Here is a 20,068-nt window from a genome sequence, read left to right on the forward strand (position 1 = left end):
GACTCGGCTTCAGTAGTCATCAATTTCGTAATCGTGACTTTAACAATGACCAACACGTTTTTTTGGTCGTGTTATATAGTATAGGGTGGGGGAAGATGGGACACCGTTAGCACATAATATCCAGATATCCTGATCGTGTTTTAAACAATCAACAACGGTCTATGAGAGTCATGAGGACATAGTTTCATATTTCTTTGAATGTTCTTTGCTTACTGCTAAATGGGACGAGAAAATAGAGTTAAAAAGTGTCCCATCTTCCCCCATCCTACTATATAGATTTTTGTGTTTTACTAAATGGAACTGATGAAGAGAATGGATCATCTTACCCCAAACTACTAGATATATTTTCTGTGATTTCAACAGTATAATGTATTTGATTGGTTAACAGAACACTTGCACTATCACGTACGATGGCACTGCCAGTGCTTCAGACATCAATGTGGCATTGATGATAGAAGATCGACCGACATCCACTCTTACTGTGGGAAGTAGGAGTGTAACTACAAGTGATACGATTACTGCAGTTCCGCTGCAGTTTACAATAAAAAGTCAGTATGTTGTGTAAACCTGTGCATATTTGAGAATATTTCATTAAAATGGGCTACGGTTAATAACATTTACATGCAGTAACTGCAATGACAATTATAATTAAAGGCATAATTTACGAAATAAATATTGTGGTAGTGCGAAGTGTGTGTTTTTAAATTAAGGTTTACTTCATTGCAGTTTATACCTCTGCTGCCTCGTGTAGTGATAGACCAAGTTTCACCTCTGCGGCGCCCACTGACGGCCAAGCTTTCAGCGTTGCTGCCAGCAACATGTTTCAACAAAATCTTGTCGTTTCCTCCAGTACTTCGTAAGTGGGGTCTGTAGTGCTTTTAAAATGCGTAATTTTACAATTATAGGCCATTTGTAACTTCCTCGCGACTTTCATCGCGGTTAACAGTTGATTGAATGACAAGTGCAATTTATAAATAATGCGCGTGTTTCCGGAAGCCGCGACATTTGTTAAAATTCCAACGTCGTGTGACTGTCGCAACCTCAATTCCGTTTTACATTGGTAACACGAAAACATTTATATACATCTTCTTAAGAACAAGCCAGGCAGAAATAAACCTCGTCCCACACACTTGTCGTCGGATGGGAGTGGTTTCGAAACCGTGACTTGTTAAAAGTTAGTTACTCTCAATGAGCCCGTTAAGTTGCGTTAACTCTTTCAAACTGAATAAACGATCCGTATGATATTTATTTCCTACTGATCCGTGGTATAAACAGTCTACACAGGAAACTGTATACGCCTGTACGTGAGCCGCAAAACACAATATGCCTATAAAAGAAAGGTTATTTATACGTAGCAATTACTAATTGTAAATTATAAACGGTTCTCAGGCAAATCATAGCTTCGTTTTTGTTTGCATTTTTAGGGTAAATAAGTTTACAGTGGTGGGGCTTACAAATGCCGTGACGTCATCAACGGTGACGTCTTCTGCTGGAAACACATACAGCTATTCCGTCAGTTGGACCGCAACCTCTGAATACATGGGGGCGAACGTGTTGTGCTTCTCCGCTGAAGATACTACACGGTATGTAAGCTGTACGTAGTGTTAGTAATACGTTACTTTTAGTTCGTATATATAAACACGTGTATGAACCTTCCACAGTGAGGAATCGGCCCAGAGATGCGTTTACGTTCAAGTTACGGGTAAGCAATCTTCATGCGGCTTTTACAGAACCGTTATTACGTATTAAAACATATAGTATAGGGTAGGGAAAGACAGGACACCTTTAGCACATAACATTCAAATATCCTGATTCTGTTTTAAACAGGTAACAACGGTCTATGTATAGGGATTGTGGGTATACGGTTCTATATTTGTTTGAATATTCTTTGTTTACTAACAAATGGGATGAGAAAATAGAACGAATAGTGTCCCATCTTCCCCCTCCCTACTATATAAACAATTTTACCAAAATAGATTCCGTTACCACTGCCGCCATCGTCACCACTGTAGAATCGACCACCGAAACAACAACCGCTGACGTAACCACCGTCTCCGCAAGTACCGTTCACATGACAACCAATGCTGCAGGGACGACAACAGGAACCAACCCTTGTCTCTCCAACAACGGGAACTGTAGTGACATATGCACATGGAATGGTGGCGATTCTTACCAATGCAGTTGCAGTAATGCATGTTGGCATTTAGCCGCTGATCAGAGAAATTGCATACGTGAGTATGAAACTAAAATATGTTAGAACGTATTATACTAAAAAATATTGCAAATATTTATTTTCTCTCATTATAAAACAGCTCAAGTTCATTTCGAGTGTGGTACTAAGATCACAGCATCTGTTGAAAAGTGCGCTACTAGTGGCCCGATCGCCCTCAACAGTTACGACGCTACAAGCCCACCACCGGGGTGCGCCCCAACGGAAAACGCAACTCATAATACTTTTGCGTTTGGGTACAATCAGTGCGGTACAATAGTAACGGTATGTATGGAAAACTTGTTCAAAATAATACGCGACTCGTATACGTCACATTTTTCAAGAAAATACTTTTTTACTCCAGTACAATACTGACACGTATAACTGTTACAGGAAAGTGCGAGCGATATCACGTACAATAATTCCGTTAGAATGCTGATCAGCACCGGAGCATCTACAATAACCCGAGAATCATGGTATTCAGTCAACGTGGTTTGTTCTTTCCCGAAGTTTGGAAACCTTACCGGGCTGTTCGATCCAACTGATAATCTTGTAAATTTTCTAGCTGTCCCTGGCCTCGGATTTTTTACGTTTTCTTTCAAATTCTTTGTGGATTCTACTTATCAGGTAAAGCTATGCAAAAAAATATCGTCTAAACTTTCCTTTATCGTATGCAAATATGATTATCACAATGAAATTATTAACAGTCCGTATACACCACCGAACCTGTGATTTACCCATTAAACGCCGATGTTTACTTCGCCTTGACTGCCACTGGTGGTTCGGGTCTCAGTCTCTTCACACAGAACTGCTCAGCGCGTCCGGACGAAGCTTCCTCCTCTGTTAGTTATCCGCTTATTTCCGATGGGTAAGCCTGTTTTCAAATAAAAAGAATTAGATATGTATTTATAAAAACTCGTACAAACATTCATACAAATTCTTTACGTTAAGGTGTCTTCAAGACTCAACGATGCGAACATACACAGCTCCAAACGCAATGCAGAACAGATTCAGCATCAAAGCTTTCCGATTTCTGCAGTCAATTCCTGGGTTAACCAACGAAACCAACGTCATTATATCTGTACGTATACACAATACTACGACATTGCATGGCTGTAATGCGAAAAAATGAATCACAATGTTCCGCTATAGTGTTCCGTCATTATATGCGTTGGAAACGCTCCCTCAACCCGGTGTTCACGTGGTTGTATCAACTCTCCCAGCTCCTCCTTGGTCGGCAGAAGACGACGTTTCGTGGATTCAGGGGAACATGACAGGTTTGTTGCATTTGTGTCGGAGATTGTTTTTTAATCTTGTGAAAAACAACCCCTATTTTGTTGTTATGCAATATCCAGAAAGTTAATGCCACCTGCTACTTTAGGTATCGCCGAGACTCGCGACCGGTCCAGACAAACGAAACTGTCATCGAAACATCTGCCCAGCTACTCACTAGCACTAGGTTTTTGGTCGTGGAAGAAAAACAAGGTAAAACTGTTCTTTTAATAATATAGAAATAAATACAATTAACGTCATTTTGCTTTTACTTTTCAGCCACCGAGGTCTCGATCAGCTGGCTCTTAATTTTGTTGGCCGTCGGGGCAGCAGTTGGAGTTGCAGCGGCGCTTGGTATTTGCTGTAGATTGTGTTTCATTTGCGCTGTACGAAGACGGAAAAGAAAGGGGCGAGACGCCGAAGGTCGATCGAATGATGCGTTTGAACCAGCGATGTGACAAGCTTGAAATGCACATATTTTTATAAACTTTTTATTTCTTAGATCTTAGTTTACAGTTCAATGGTATCTTTATTAATCAAGCCACATTCAGCACGAAACACCGTGTGTAGTTATGTAGTTGCACTAAATCCTTCATCGAGAAGAGTTGTAATACACACATGCGCGCATATTTGACAGTACACCATTAACTATTTAAAAAAATACGTTCCCATTAAGTTTTGTACTAATTCATTTTTATTTATAAATGCGAACTGTTAAATAGAAGTCCAAGGAGAATAAAATGATATCGATACCGTACTTTCTGTTTAGGGAATTTCCCATTCATCAAAACCCGTTCCGCTTGTTTTCAAATTTTCAAATTTTATTGTTTACATAAGCCCAAGTCTGCAAAAACCAAAAGCAAACAAAGTGGATGTAACTTGAGACACAATCTTGCTACAGTTTTCTTTCGTTTCTTGTAAAGGTACCACAAATTACAATAGCGTGCAAAGAAAACACTTTAAGATATAAAACAAAGCGTGCGCTGGTGCACACTGCACAGTGTCAGTATATAAGTTTAAGCTATAACAGCTTCAGTTACTTTTTTTAGCTTTGCAGTAAATCTCCAAGATGCTTGGATACAGGGTTGTCCGAGGCACTGATTGGGCATGGGATAACCAGGTAGGCATTTTATATCTTTAGTATATATTTATGTTTTTAGTCATTCCTATAATATGTTAATATAGCTCTACTGGTTAAGTTCGTGTAAATGTATCATGGGGGATCTGTAGTGTATGATAGCTGTAAACACGATTTGTTTGTAAACTGTGTTTTATTTTTGATTTATTGGACTTCCTTTTATGTCAATTTTTGTAACAGAATGCACATGAGTTACTTAGAGTTTAATAATTATTGCAAATGTGCTTGCTCTGTACCAGTAGTTTTAAACATTGTAAGTGTGCGGACTGACACATAACTTGCATCTGAGAGAATTTCACATCTTACGCACACTAGTCTAACACTAAGTTACTAATAATTTTGTTGGTTTTGTATAAACTGTTTTTCTTGTTCTCGTCATAAACAAATATTTGTTGAACATTATCAATAGATTTTGTTACATACTGTCCAACATAAAAATGGTCACTAGCAAAGCAAGAACAGTTGATAGGGTGTTTATGAGAAAGAGTGACCCAAGCTTGTGCAAATGTTTTCCATATTTATTTATTATTTACTTTGCTATCAAAAGTGTACTTTTTTTATGAAGTATACAAAACCATGTTGTCTGTTTTGTTTCTCGAACTGTACTGTCCGCCTAGAGTGTAATGTAAGAAAACATAATTAAAGTATTTAAGTTGACACGTACCATATCGAATTCAGCTGGGGTGTAAAAAAAACGTTAAAACTAGTTTTGCGCTTACAAATTTATGCTTAATATCTAGTTGTTGTTACTGAAAGCCAACAAGAGTAAATGTGAATCAGTGAGATGAGATATCTTAATTATTTGAAATAACAAGCCTAACTTAACCCTTTGTGGTCTTGTGGGTGAGAGGCGCAAAATTGAATGAATGAATATAACTTACTTTATCCTCGCGTGGCCGGAAAACGACCCATCGTTATCACATGGGTTATTAGTGACCCCTGGGTTGAAGCAGTTGTCGTTTACAATTGTAGCAGCAGCGAGCCTTGAACCCATTACCTCTGAGTTACAGGCAGGCGCACTAACCACTATGCCATGGCGCCGGACATTTTGCAATCTGAAACAGGACTTTTTGTTCACTTTTAGTGACTTAGGTGATAGCAATTTGTAAAGTTGGTTTTGTTTGAAAATATAGCCAAATAAGTTATCTACCACTAAAAAAAGAGTTATTGACTTTAAAGATTTTTACTAAGAATACCTTTAAAATAGAGATTTTCATTCAATAGGTAACTAGGTAATGATTACCATGCTATATAGGTAGATGAAATTGTTGTTTGTCGTATAAGTTTATACTTTTGTTGTAAAAATTTTATAGTATTCATGTCTTTGTTTTCATATATATATATTATATAATATAAAAGATGATGGTAAAAATTTCATGTATTAAATCGATTTAAATGCACGTATTAAAAATTAAAGAATATCGTAAGGCCATTACATTTTGTAAGAAAAGAAAACATATTTTTATCTGAAATTCGTAAAAACTAATTGCCGTAAGAACATTAAGGCATCAAACAAAACTCTTTTGTAAGTTTCAGACTATAATTTGGCTCAGACATAAATACATTATGATTCAATCATGCTATAATATTTCAGGTTTCCTGAACTAGATTTGCATATACATTAATTAAAGTATTTGGTTACAAAATGTTTTACGACATTTGTAGAAACTTTTTTCTTGTATGTCACAGAAACTTAAGAAGTTACAACATGTGTATCTTATTGTATACACCTCTAAAGGTGTCACTATGTCACTTTATTGGTATTTTTTTCTGTACATTGATTATTGACAACTGTGACACAACTCTAATGATATCGCCAAGTTTTTTTAACATTTGCAATAAATATGTATTTTTGTTTCTACATTATAATTTGAAAATTTGGTAAGTACATGTTTTTTTTATATTAATGACTTAGTAAATTTTATTAGACTGTAAGCTGATATGACATGACAGATGCGGTTGGTAAATGCAAATTGTTTGTCAGAATATTGATGAATGGACAAGCTGTTTTTGTGGTTCGGGACTGTTGTAAAGTTGGAATATAATCTATGTTGTTTTGTTGGAATGTCGGTTATCTGATATTTAGGTATTGGTATCATGGATTTTTAAAAACATTTTCATTAAGCATGAATGGACTGTTGTTGTTGTTGTTGTTATTTGTGTCCAGACGTTGCCTTTTTAATTGATAAAAACAGTTTGTATCATCATATATATAAATGGTAATGTGTTTAAAAAAAGCTGTAAATTCTGGAAATAACCAGCGATATTTAAACTAAGGAACTACATTGAACAGAGATAGTTTGTATGACTTGGTATCTACCTTGTTTAACTTGGTCGAGCAGAATGACAGACAGAATCAGTATCAACAAGGGACAGATTAATTGCAAGGAACAGACTACATCACTCGGTCAACCACTCGCTTTACTTTGATGAACATTTCGACGCTTCACGATGACGAATCACTTCCCTTCAGATCTCACTGATTTCGCACTTCGGTCGTCTGATAGGGGAACCAACTCACTCTTCTCAGTCATTACGTGATTGGCATTCAGTACACACGCTAACATGGACGTCATAATCTGCACTGACGTCATGCTTGTCGCGTTACGACGCGTGTAACGCTTTTACCAAACATTGTGTTTAACCGCGAATTAGCTGCGTATTTCAATTGGCTCACTTTGGCTTTCATTATTGAAAGTTTCGGCAATCAAATTTCGGTCTCGTTTTTACTGTTTAGTTTACTCAGTGTATGGACCTATACGAAGGGACAGATCGAACGAACATTGTTCACTTCGTTCACCAAGCATGATAAATTGAATCGCAGTGTGACATGCGACCCTTGGATTGGCGCCACATTTATCAGATTGTGCATCTGGTGGTGTCCGAATGCATGTTTTTTCTGACCCTGCACGCCGCAGAGCAATGACATCAACCCCCTATCTCGCCAGCAGTTAAGTGGTTGGTCTATGACACAATGTCAATCCCGTGACGACCACGAAAGGGCCATCAGTGCTTACGGGAATCGGTTTTCTGTCGAGGTGTCTTGGTTGTAAAACGTTCTCCATTGAACCTTATGCTGACATGAGTTTATTGACACACAACCACAAGAATCGCTTAGGCAAGCTGTCATGTAATGAACCAAAGAGAAACGCAACAACACGCAACTCGTAAACACTTTCGTTCAATTAAAACGCAGAAACCATTTCACGAATGCAGTATATAATATATTTGTAGTCAACAATTTTCATTCTGTCTTGTCATTCTGTTATAAACAGTGTTTAATTTAGTTTAGAAGTCTTATTGAACAGTAACCGCCGCGTCGTTAAAACTTTAATTTCGTGTCCAAATATTATGAATTTTTGTTAAGCTGTATGCAAATTTCATGAGAACGTCGCCGGCAGCATTATTAAGCAATTTTGTTTCACCGGTGATTTTATTTGCCCTCCAAAACATGGTTGTTATTTTGGATAAAAAAAATCGATTTATTCATGTTAAATCCCATTATATTTGTTTATTGTCTTTTTTTATTGTTTATATAAGGACCAGGCTCCGCTGTCCTGCTGTCGCAATAACACAAGCTCACAACACCTTTTCATCGGCGATTCGCTTTTGAAACGTAGCTGAACCGTCATTGATTTTTATGATCATTCAGGCGCTCGGCAACCAGTTGGTCGAAGCAATATTCATGCCCGGGTAACGGAGCTGCTCTAGAGTGTCATGTATTAGGAAGGATATGCCTCGAAATTGACTGTGATTGTTGGGATTAAAATTAAAAACGGCATTTTCGGTTCAATCAATTTAAGGCTTGTGTCCGTCGTGTTTTAAATCTTTCGTATTACCTATTTAAATTGACACCAAGTATGCTTGTTGTATGGATTATGGAAATATGGGATGTTTTGGTTTATGTTTTTCGATGTTTTTGTACAGGCAGTGTCAAATTTCGTGCGTCATCGTGCAGTTGTTTATCTACTAAGGTCCGACCTTGCGATGCAGCAGCAGCAGCTTGACAGTAATTCGATCTTGCGACGGAAGAAAGTTTCAATTAAATCCAGATTTTCCAATCATTCCGCACGCGCCGTCCTGTTAGGATCGGCTGCCCGACGACGAGCTGCTACCCCGGGGAATAAGCGTCACGATAACAAACATCACGGTCGCTTTCTTTTCTCCTATCGCTACGTGGAATTTAAAGATGGACGAACATCGGACCAATGCATTATGAATGATGCTCGTTCGCAGTGGTGCAGCATACGCGGACAAGACCGAGCAGCACTGGTAGCTTTCCTTACGATCATGTCTACATCCCAAGCCAGGCGAACGCTAAGCATTCATTATTTATATTCGCGTCGGACGGCCAATCGACATTCAGAGCAGCTCAGACGACAGGGTCGCACGTTGCCAAGCACACGACGATTTCTCGGCACGCGAAGTTTTGTTAGATTGTCCCGTTGTCAGTCAAGGGTATAGTGTTGTTAGTGTAGCTGAGTGACTTTGCTCCATTAGTTTCATCTTAAAAGCGGCTTAAGACGCGTTGACAGAAATAAAGGGCGCCGCTCCCGAGAATTTTCTCAACAGCGCTAAAATTTCGCTCACTCTTAGATTACGTTACTCGAACCTGTATTAGTAAATGCTGATCCGATTTGTACTTTTCTGTTTATGCCTTGCTTAATTCTGCATCGAAGAGAGAATAGAGTTAGAAGCATGGGACAAAAACTGATTTGTTCACTCCGTCGAAAGGTAGCGAAAGAAGAGTTACTACGGAAATTTTGTAGATGTAAAAACGACCTGGTGTTACCAGGAGTCAGTTTATAAGCTTTCGTATTACGACATAAACGTATTAATTGACAGCCTATTATCGGCCATACCGACTTGTATTATCCTGATATTATTCGAATCACTTTAAAAAAAACTGTGTGTCAACAGTTAATGAATGTGTGTTTTTGAACAGCATTTCAACTTTTATTTTTATTTTTATTTCCAATTGAGTATAGGCTGTCGTATCATTTTAATTAACGATATTTTTAATTATCGTTTCCTTTTTTTAATTTATCGACGTTGACCTACAAATTCTTAATCAATTTTTCATGAAGGATAATGGTGAGGGGAACGTTGGCACGGTGGTCGAAATCGGTCGAAGTGGCAGCAAAACGCCTGATAAAACATTGGTCGTCCAGTGGGACTGTGGAACCAGAACTAATTATCGTATAGGCTACCAAGGAGCCTTTGACCTTTTAGTTTTTGACAGCGCACCAGCTGGTAAGTGGAGCTGCAATGAATGTTTTATTGAACCACCTCTTTCCGTTTGTCGTAGCACTGTCATCGTCTAATATTTATTACCCGTTCCGATATTATGCTATTGATTATTTCACACAATGATGGTTATTGCGTTTCCTGGATTGATATACGCACCACTCTCGCGCAGAAACCGGTTTTTGTTTATTTTGAAATTACCGTTTTATCTATTTTCGTAAAGTTATTTACGCATAACGGCGTGTTTATGTCTTGCTTGTATAGACACTGCTGCAAAGTTTATTTACTGTTAATAGGTTACAAAAGATAAAACTTAACAGTCGTATATATAACAGGTATTAAACACCCGAGTAAGCAATGCGATGGATGCGCAGAACGTACAATGATACGAGGTACACGGTGGCAGTGCGCTCAATGCAAGGACTACGACTTGTGCACGTATTGCTACATGGGCGGAAGACACGAGAAAAGTCATCGGTTCAGAAGATACGAAACGGAAACGTCAAGAGGGTAAGTTATAATAGACTTGAACGATCTTTCGCAGGTGGATTAATTATACTGGTCTTGAAAATAGTTCGTCCAGGTTAAAGCCAATTAGGCCATTAAAATTTAATCACCGTCTTCCTTTGATCCTGAATTATTAAAACAGCGAGACTCACTCGCGCGAAGGTCGATTTTACGATTTTTATTTGTATTGAATTTACTTCAGACAAGAAGTGTCGCCTCGCGATGCTGCGCGCGCTGTCATTCAAAGCAAAGGCTTGTTCAAAGGTGCGCGGGTTATGCGAGGTTACCATTGGGAGTGGGGCGAGCAAGACGGTGGGCCCACAAAACTCGGAAAGATTGTCGAAATCCGGTAAATGAAATGTAATTTTATTAACTCAATCCTTTGTACCTGACCACCTTGCAACGTTTTCCGCCATTAAAGCATACCGCAGTTGAAAGCGAGGCGCGTGCCGACTGCTTTATTTAAATTACCTCACGTTGCTTCCAGAGGCTACCAGAGCGAGAGTTACCGTAGCGTCGCGCAGGTCACGTGGGACAGCGGCGGCACCAAGAATATATATAGAGTGGGCCACAAAGGCAAAGTCGACCTTAAGTATGTTGGACCAGGATACGGGCCAAGTTATTACCGTGAGCATCTCCCAGTATGCGGTAAGTTACTTTGCCACACGGGCTGCCAGGATTACCCTATTCTAAATTCGCAATCACCCATAATTGAATGACATATAACGCAACTTTATTGCGTTCTTTCTTGTTTCATGGCTGCTTCCACTCTGGGAATTGATTTTAATTTGGGTTGTTTCTCAAATAGACCACCGCCTGCCTTTAAAATAGGCTTTCAATTTCAGGCAGAGCCACCGTAATGGACCATGCCTCGTCATCCGGGGAACATTCTCATTTCAAAGTTGGTGAGAAAGTAATTGTGACGTTGGAAGTCGAGGTGCTTAAACCAATGTTGGAAGGTCATGGGGGTTGGAACAGCAAAATGGCGAACGTAAGCTATATTTTACATTACACTATATAAAGCCGGCACTATGTGTGATACATCACAACAACAACAGCATGACGTGTTGTTTTCATGGTTTTTGGTTGTTTGTTATCGACCTCGCACCAGCTTACCTTCGTTTCCCAAGTTTTTTTTTCAGAAATGTTAAGGGTTAATGTAGGGTGGGGAAAGATGAGACACCTTAACACGTAATATTTAAATATCCTGATCGTGTTTTAAACACTAACAGCCGTCTGTTGGAGTCGTGAGGGTGCGGTTTTATTTTTTTTTGAATTTATTTGTTCACTACCAAATGCGACAAGAAAACAGAGTGGAAATGTGTCCCATCTTCCCCTACCCTGTTTTTTTTAAATAAAATCCCCACATTGGCGTGTGAGAGTACATCAGCAGTTTATATGTCTATAATTCATAATTTGTTATTACTTTTCCTTGTTGGGCTTATAGTCCAAGTTAACTGTTCCCTTATCTCACACTTGACCGGCGAAAAGCAATCATTCCAAACCCCACCCTCATTATGAAACTTATCCTCCAGATACGTGGTAAGGTGGGCGTGGTTCATCGATTAACTACGGCTGGAGATGTCAGGGTACAGTACGACCCAAAAGACTTTGATCTCGCCAAAGCCAAGCCCTCACCTGAAGATTTTAGATGGACCTTTCACCCCGCTGCTCTTGAAAGAGTGATTGATACGGCAGGTACAAAAAGGTTTATCAAATGTTTGGTAACAAATAAATTTTAAATACTGACTTGCGTATAGTACTATAGTAGTGTATCAGATAAATGACTAACGCATGTCGGCGGGAACTGTTTAATGATTTATATTGAAGTATAAGAAAAAATTATTTATTAAAAAAAACTTACCCACTGAGTTCTATATATTTTATTCCGTATTTTGGGGACGATAAATTATTAAATTAATATGAGCTTTTTTCTCACAGAACAAGCGAGCAAGTTTCAAAGTTCACAATCAAAGGCCGGTACATCTTCAAGTCAATCTCAACACGAGTCACTGGTAAATACATATTACCACGTTTTTACAACTAATTCGTGCAACTAAATTCATTCATATACATACGGAGTCATATTTTTTATACCCCAGCTTCTTTAACAACATACGGCAACACAAGTCTCTTGGTTTCTGTCAGTTTTACAATTCTTTGTTTCTCAGCCACTTGACTTAGGTGACTACTCACTATCGTCAGTGGAGCAGAACGAATCGATGCCTTCCGTGGACTCGGTCAGAAACTCAATGGAAATCGGAACAGAAGGTACACTTCTGTTTTTTACATTATCGCTATGGTGACCAGCATATACCAGTAATGCCGCTTACTCCGGTTTCAACCGGTTTCGAGAATTGCCGGTTGTGGTTGATCAGTGCTTACAGCGTTTGCCTGTAGATCTGAAAAAAAAACGGTTAAAGGCTCGATATGCTGTCACATTTTAGTGTACGTATCGATGTGCTAGGGTAGGACTGTCGTCGTCCTGCCATGCGAGGATAATCAAGCTACGTCTACAGGTTTCCTACATTGCATAACGGCCTACACTTTATCTTTCAGGCAAAACTCCTTTATTGGAAGCACTGGATGGCCCTACCGGTCTTGATCATAAACTGGTAATTATGAACATACGAATACATTTAATATTCAGTATCCAACTCAAATTATTGATTTGTTGGTGGGGTAGCATTCAAATATGCTACCAACAGGCATTGAAACTGAAGTGAATTTTTCTGCAACAACAATCTAATGCTAATTAATTAAACTAGTTGTGTGTCTAACCAAAGTATCATAAAACAGCGCTTGAAAATCGTCCGACCGTTTATTATAGTTTAGGGTTTATAGATACGATAAAACATATCAATCCTAGCAATGCGGTTCAAGTTTCATTAACACAATAAAGAATAAAATAGCTCAAACACTATTTAAACACACCAGTGAGAATTTATGTTTAACTTTCAGATTAACCGTCCGTCCAACGGCGTCTACCCTGTTCACGTGGTGGCGCAATATTTCGAGAAAGATCGATTGATCGCATTGCAGAATAAGGGAGCAAACATGGAGGTCGTGGACTTAAAGGGACGAACTCCACTACACTGTGCTGTGGTCGGGTAAGTTCGTTAGTTTAAGGCACTTTCTAACCCGCAATTAATAGACTCTTATATCCGTTATTTTACTGGCTTAACAACTGTCTATACTTTGTTACTGCGTTGGTACTATATTACTTATTATCGTTTGATACCGCAACAAAGAAGCGAGTGTTACTGCATTGTAAAAAGTGAATGTGATCTTTATTTATCGCTTCGATCACAATAAGGAAGATCATATCAGTTAAATCAGCGAAGAGACGGCAAAACTACAGTAGTTTTTTATTTTTTTCAAAGCACACTGTATAGATAAAGGTGTCTGGGAAAATGCTTCGGTTAAAAGCTTTTAATTATGACGCATTTTAACTGAACCGCACGTGCAAGTACTGCATGGAATTGCTCACATGGGGTAATTTGTTCGGTTTGCTCACATGCGGTAATTTGTTCTATTTTCCACAGGAACAAGCCGCAGAACGTAAGATGGCTGATGTCAGCTATGAAGGAAAGGAACTTACCCGACAAAAATGGCTACACACCTTTGCACAGAGCAGTTATACTAGACCATACAGAATGTTGTAAAGAAATCTTAAGCGTCAAAGCGGAACGAACATTATACGCTAATACTAAGGTACAGTCACTGGTCAGCTTGCTTATTTACCCTAAATCGGTCAAACAAGGTGTTAGTAATGGTTAACTTAAGCCTAAATCACATGTTCCCCGGCGTCCCTTACTGTAGGCCTTCACCCTTACAGATCAGAATAGAGTTAATCGTCTAAACGAATTCAATTAACTTCTGCATAGTGAAGTCTTGGCATTCTCAGTGCCCGGTTAGCGTTCTGTGCGAATTCAGTTGCATGGTTTCAATGTATTTAACTACAGGACGAGATAAAAGAAAACACGGCACTACACTTATGCGTGTCTGGTCATTGCAACCTGGATATCGTGCATTTAGTTGTTGAAGCTGGTGCAGATGTGGACGAGCTGAACGGTGCGGGTGTCACCTGTGTTGCTTTGCTCGTTGAAAAATCAACGGAAAACTTGCTCTCGAGAATTCGACTTCCCCACTCCGGGAAATTATGGAACTCGGTAAGTAAAGTTAAGCGAAGATATACAATCTGCCGCTGTTGGTACCGGGCTCAAGTTAGCCCTTTAAATTACTCATTTAGTAAAAATAAATGTTAGCTTTATTGTACCCGCGTATCACCTGTCATATATAGTACTGCTGAGTAAGGTCGGATACCGTCAGCACCTAAATCCAATATTTTGTATCGTGTTTTGAACAATTAACAATGCTTTTTTAGAGTCTTGGGTCTACGGTTATATATTTTCTGTAAATATTCTTGGTTTTTACTACCAAAAAGAACGAGAAGGGGGAATTGAAACATTATTATGACAAGTTTATATAAATGGTCTCACTTTTATTACAGCTCCAATCAACAATGCAAAAACACAATTTAGTTGATAAAGATGGATTTGTGCCACGCATTCTTGCCACTCTGTGTTATCTTGTTTTAAACGGTGCTCGCGTCGAAAATGCTGCATCTAAACTTCCTTTTTCTAACTGGCAACAGTGCGTTTCAACATGTGCCTCCAACAGAAGCCATCACACCACCTTGTAATTATTAACTTGTAAAAAACGTAATTTTTAAATGAACCTTATGAATGGTCAGGACTGTTTTCTGTACCATCTTTAATTTAAAGCAAAATGTTACACATCGGAGAAAGGTCTTTAATTGTCTCTTGTAACTTATTTCGTATCGTAATGCAAATCCACTTACCTCAATGCATATCGCTTTTATTCTTGTATACCAAGGCTATATTTTTGTTTACTATGCCTTGTAACATGTTTTCCTCGTTCACAGACGCTGCTCACAAGAAAGTTTCCCCGGTGATAATGAACCATCAACGTCACGTTACCCGTGTAGATCGTGTAACCAAACTGCTTGTGTGAAGTTCGATCCTTGTGGTCATGTAGTCGTCTGTAAAAGTAAGGACGTAACTTGTATTTCGGTGAAGCATCATTTAAGAGCACTTTCTTTTAGACTTATAAGTTCTAAATTATGGACATGTGTGTCTATGGGTAACAAAGGCACTCGGCCATAGAGCAAAAAAGTCACAAAAACAACCAGCCACAAAATGCATATGCGATAACTTATTATTAGAAGACCCGTGGGGTATGATACGCGAGGATAAATACGTTAAACACAATCATTTTATTAGCCCAGCACTTGGCTCAATCGTTTTCATTGTAAATTGATTCTGCATTTAAATAAAAACAAAGTTAAATAACAGATTTTTTACACTAAATCCGTGCCGTTCTTCAATATTTTATTTTTTTTTGCAGAATGCAGTTATATTGTTAAAAAGTGCCTCCAATGTGGCGTTCCTATCACTAACAAAACATGCGATGGAAAACCGTTGGCGAATGTCGAATCTACGGAGGTGAGTGCTGTTATTAACTGCCCGTTGATACTTTATATTACATTATGTCGCTCTTTGAGAGTCGTGACGATAAGGTTACTTAGACAAGTCTTCATTTAATTTCCTAATTTAGTGCTAGTTTAAAATAATGTCTACTAGAGTATTGTACCATTGTAACGAACAATATTTTAGGATTCGAATTCGTGCACGATATGCATGGACCGAAAAATCAACACCGTCCTTTCCCCTTGTAATCACATGTTGTCTTGTCAAGAGTGTTCGAAAATGTTAAAACAGTGCCCGGTTTGTAGGGAGCCCATCGATAAAAGGGTGAAGGTTTTTCCCACGTTTTAGTTGCCGTAATCGCCGTCCGGTTTTCAATGTTATTGGTGTAGTTTTTATATATGTGCAATATCGTCACTGTATCGTTTTATTATGAACGTTCCATTGACTAAACATTAGTCGTTGTGGAAATACCGAACAGCCCAAAATCATGAAGAGTGTTTACTACTGTCGAAATAAAACAATAAACAAAATTATTATTAACACAAGAAGTAAGTTTGGTTAATTGGAAAATGTTATAGTTTACACATTGTATTATAGTAAGGTGGGGGGGGGGGGAATGGGAGACGTTTACATTCCATTTTTTCGTCCCAATTGGCGGTAAAGAAACATTCAAAAATTATAAAACCGTATCCTCACGACTCACATAGCCTGCCGTTGCCCCGCCCCACGATCATAAAGCAAGTCACATTCATTTATTCAACTTTGTTTTGTTTCTTCGTTTACAGCCCTTAAACTTATCCATTTTTCAATGACCAACTTATTTTCGAGCTAGCTTTGTTGTAGGTCAATTTATTTATTGCCCATTGTTTGGAATTTTTTTTATTTTATAAATGTGACAATATAACAACCCACTAGTGACCACTGCATTAGAGCAATTGTTTCTTGCCCAACGACATATACCCACAACGGTGAACAGTGCCGTGCCTTGAATCCATAATCAATACGACGGTTGGTTCTATTTCTTGTATGTCCCCGACCATTGAATCTTATGCTGTTTTGATTTTTAGTTCCGGATCACCCAATCTTGTCAATTATCAAACAGGGTTTGTCTTAGGTATGTGATTACACCAAACCATATGTAAAACTTGTATTTTAAGGCAGAGTGGTTAAAATGGGACATGTTTTCATTCTCCTTTCTTGCCCTATTTAGTAGTAAACAAAGAGCATTCAAAGAATTTTATAACCGTACTCCCGCGAATCTAAAAAAAAACAAGATCAGGAAATACGGAGTTTGGGTGATAAAAGTGTCCTATCCTACCGCAGAGTATTTTAACCCGACTTTCAGGAACTGAATTAGTTGAACCGAGCAAACGAGCAATGATGGTATATACAGCTCAGTGTATAATACTATAGGGTTGTGTTCACAACCCTATAGTATTATACATAGGGTTGTGTTCACAACCCTATAATAATACGACACCTTACTTCGCAAACCAAAGATACCGCTAAGATATCTATGTCAAAACCATAAACTCATGCTCGAGCGATCACAAAAGAAAACACTTTGGAAATTTCATCATCGGTTTCACGGTTTTAAGGAACTATTGTAAATAAAGTGACGTTTTATGTTGTAGCACTTGTACCGTGTGTCTTATCTATACTGGAGTATTTTACTATTTTATCTTGTGTTTCTAGCGGTATATAAATTGTAGATTTGTGTATCAATGAAAATGTAAAATGAGCGAGGCTAATATTAGACCTGGAGATAAAGTAATCCTTGTAACACAAGACATTGATGAGCTGAAACTACTGTTAGAAAACCATGGGGGGTGGTTCAAACAGTTACCACAGGTAAAATATAACATAAAAACACTCAAATACATAATATTAAAGCATTTTTTATAGATAGGTGACAAAGTGGGCAGAGTTTTAAGGTACCATGATGAAGATCTAAAGGTTCAGTTTAATCCTGAAGACTTTGACCTTTCTGGAGTAAGGAGACCTAAAAAAAAAGATTATAATTGGGTTTTCCCAGAATATGCTCTCAAACGAGTGGATATTACAGACAGTTCATCAGGTACTTAAAATGTTGATTACCTTTGTGTTGTGTAGGGTTGTTTTTGGGAGTTGGCATTAAACTTGTCTTTTTTGTTTGAGTCTTTTCTTCACCTTCTATTCGTCTTCTTTGTTTTGTCCCCGCTTCATTCCTATCTTCAATCGACAGTGTTGTAGACAGCACCTATTCCTGCAAGAAAGACATTTTACCGTCTGTGGTAATGTGTAGAAGTAAAATTTGCGTGTGTAAATTATTAAGATTAACCAAATCTGGTTCTTGGTTAATCAACCGGTTTCTTCAGAAAGATCGGGGTATGTTACACGTCTATGTTACAACTTTTTAATAAATTTTCACTATGCTTTCTGTAAATTTAGTTTCAACTGTTTATTTCGCGATAAAACGTTGGGGTTTGAGATAAAACTGATAAGAAAGTGTTTGCGCCTTCATATCTTTCTAAGGTAATTCATTGATTAACTAGGAACCACTGGGATTTAGATATAATTGGTTGAATTTTCATGATTTACAAACACAAATTTTACTCTTACGTATTGTCACTGGTGATGTGTGTTTTGTTGCGGGAGTTGGCTCAGCGATTGAAAGTAGGAATAAATTGGGAATGAAAACAGCAAAGAAGGAAAAAAAGGTAGGTGGTTCTTTTAATTAAATCTCTCATACTGGACAAACTGCAGGAAATGCAAGTGCAAGAGACACTGAAAGACAAACTACAGAAAATTCCTCACCTACAAACACCACAACTGCTGAAACTGAGGTTAGTGTTCTGAACTTCACTTATATTATAAATTATAATAATTGTTTACAAATTTAGTATGAAAAATTAAATGTGTATATGTTGTAGAGTAAGTAATGTTCTTTTTAATAGCCCGAGGGAGGAGTTTTTTTCACTGCTGAATTTATAGTGCTACTGAATAAATCAGATATATTTAGAATGAGAAAGATGGGAATGGGCCAACGGCTGGACATTTTTACCCTTTGCCAGTATTTGATTCTCGCGGTCAAAAAGTACACTATTTTTCAATAACTAAAAAAAACCGAATACGATGTATATTTTGAATTCACACTGAATCTTACTACTACTGCCGAAATTTTGTAGTTTGCAAGTTTGAGTATTGTAGTTCAATAAAACTGGATGAAATATTTCATACAAATTGATTTTGTCTCATAAAGTTACCCTACTTTATATCTTCCCCTACCCTACTTTATATTGCTGTACATTGTGTAATAAACTTTGTACTCTAGTTGAAAAATCGTTACAAAAAATGTGACTAAACCATGCTATTTTAAAGTAATAGGTTGTTATATGAAAATATTTTTCAGAGTAACATCAAATGTAAAATTTGCTATGAGAGGAACTTTAACATTGTCTTCTCACCATGTGGGCACACTTCATGTGAAACATGTTTTCAAAAGTTAAAAGAAGGTTGTCACATTTGCAGAGAAAAAATAACAAGACATATAAATGTGTTCTATTAGTTTTGTCATTTTTAATAGGGCTTTCAGTTATACTGCTCAACTGCTATTAGTTTTTAATGTAAGTTTTTATTATTTATGCGATGTAGTCAAAGTTCAAACATTTTTTTTTTGCTTACTTATTTATTTCTCATCCAAGAGTTCAATTGTGCTCTCATATTTACAAATCCTTGCATTATATAACATAAGATATGTTATATATATATGAAATGTTTTATTAAAAACTTCAATTGTATTGTGAACTGCCCTAACCCGACTTATTTTCATTACATTATTTTCGTTAATAACTTTTACCATAAACAAAATATTTTATTGTTGCTTTTGATGGTGGTAAAATGTAATCTGTACAATATAAAAATAAAATGATATCATCCGATTTGTTACAATCTAACTTATTTATCCTTTTATTTGGTCACAAATTAGTTATTGCTCGTTTATTTCGCACAAGTCACTTCTCATAGTTTGTGTTCAAGTGCAAATGACTGAACTTATTTTCCTATCTTGTTATTACATCAGTATATTATATTTGAATTACCCCTGAGGTATAAATTATTAAAATAAAACCAAACCTTTCCAAATTTGGCAATAAAATTCAACTGAAGCTAAAACACGCGGCAAGTACTTACACACACACGGAA

General features: G+C 37.6%; 3 protein-coding genes and 1 long non-coding RNA gene across 7 annotated transcripts; 3 read left to right on the forward strand and 1 right to left on the reverse strand.

The window, feature by feature from the left end:
• Positions 1-416: 416 nt before the first annotated feature.
• Positions 417-4,209, forward strand: LOC100185038 (oncoprotein-induced transcript 3 protein-like). The gene is made up of 12 exons (XM_018815670.2): positions 417-548; positions 727-856; positions 1,425-1,583; positions 1,662-1,702; positions 1,977-2,231; positions 2,313-2,494; positions 2,603-2,836; positions 2,917-3,077; positions 3,161-3,290; positions 3,362-3,486; positions 3,591-3,694; positions 3,761-4,209. Exons 1-12 carry the CDS (start codon positions 449-451, stop codon positions 3,937-3,939), a joined length of 1,800 nt encoding a protein of 599 aa, XP_018671215.2. The 5' UTR covers positions 417-448; the 3' UTR covers positions 3,940-4,209.
• Positions 4,210-4,275: 66 nt separating this feature from the next.
• ci-zf(zz/ring)-1 (zinc finger protein Ci-ZF(ZZ/RING)-1) lies at positions 4,276-16,431 on the forward strand. Of its 4 annotated transcripts, XM_018815641.2 has the most exons (18): positions 4,276-4,404; positions 4,531-4,601; positions 9,707-9,872; positions 10,202-10,376; positions 10,576-10,722; positions 10,861-11,021; positions 11,219-11,364; positions 11,909-12,071; positions 12,315-12,388; positions 12,545-12,644; positions 12,933-12,988; positions 13,335-13,483; positions 13,919-14,087; positions 14,339-14,545; positions 14,887-15,074; positions 15,322-15,446; positions 15,804-15,901; positions 16,073-16,431. In XM_018815641.2, exons 2-18 carry the CDS (start codon positions 4,551-4,553, stop codon positions 16,232-16,234), a joined length of 2,337 nt encoding a protein of 778 aa, XP_018671186.1. In that variant the 5' UTR covers positions 4,276-4,404; positions 4,531-4,550; the 3' UTR covers positions 16,235-16,431. The 4 variants fall into 4 exon arrangements, with proteins under 4 accessions (XP_018671186.1, NP_001121594.1, XP_026694335.1 ...); NM_001128122.1 differs by having other exon boundaries at positions 4,336-4,601; positions 16,073-16,417; XM_026838534.1 differs by lacking the exons at positions 4,276-4,404; positions 4,531-4,601 and adding an exon at positions 8,625-9,353 and having other exon boundaries at positions 15,322-15,469.
• A 969-nt stretch (positions 16,432-17,400) lies between these two features.
• Positions 17,401-19,810, forward strand: LOC100187380 (E3 ubiquitin-protein ligase SP1-like). The gene is made up of 4 exons (XM_002128889.5): positions 17,401-17,737; positions 17,792-17,963; positions 18,632-18,711; positions 19,278-19,810. The coding sequence occupies exons 1-4, from the start codon at positions 17,624-17,626 to the stop codon at positions 19,431-19,433; spliced, it is 522 nt and encodes a 173-aa protein (XP_002128925.1). The 5' UTR covers positions 17,401-17,623; the 3' UTR covers positions 19,434-19,810.
• Positions 17,769-18,625, reverse strand: LOC113475087. The gene is made up of 2 exons (XR_003396825.1): positions 17,984-18,625; positions 17,769-17,888 (listed from the first exon to the last, which is right to left on the reverse strand). It is a non-coding gene; the product is annotated as an uncharacterized LOC113475087 (long non-coding RNA).
• Positions 19,811-20,068: the final 258 nt, after the last annotated feature.

This window comes from Ciona intestinalis, unplaced genomic scaffold (assembly GCF_000224145.3).
Source record: "Ciona intestinalis unplaced genomic scaffold, KH HT000098.2, whole genome shotgun sequence".
NCBI classification, from domain to species: Eukaryota; Metazoa; Chordata; class Ascidiacea; order Phlebobranchia; family Cionidae; genus Ciona; species Ciona intestinalis.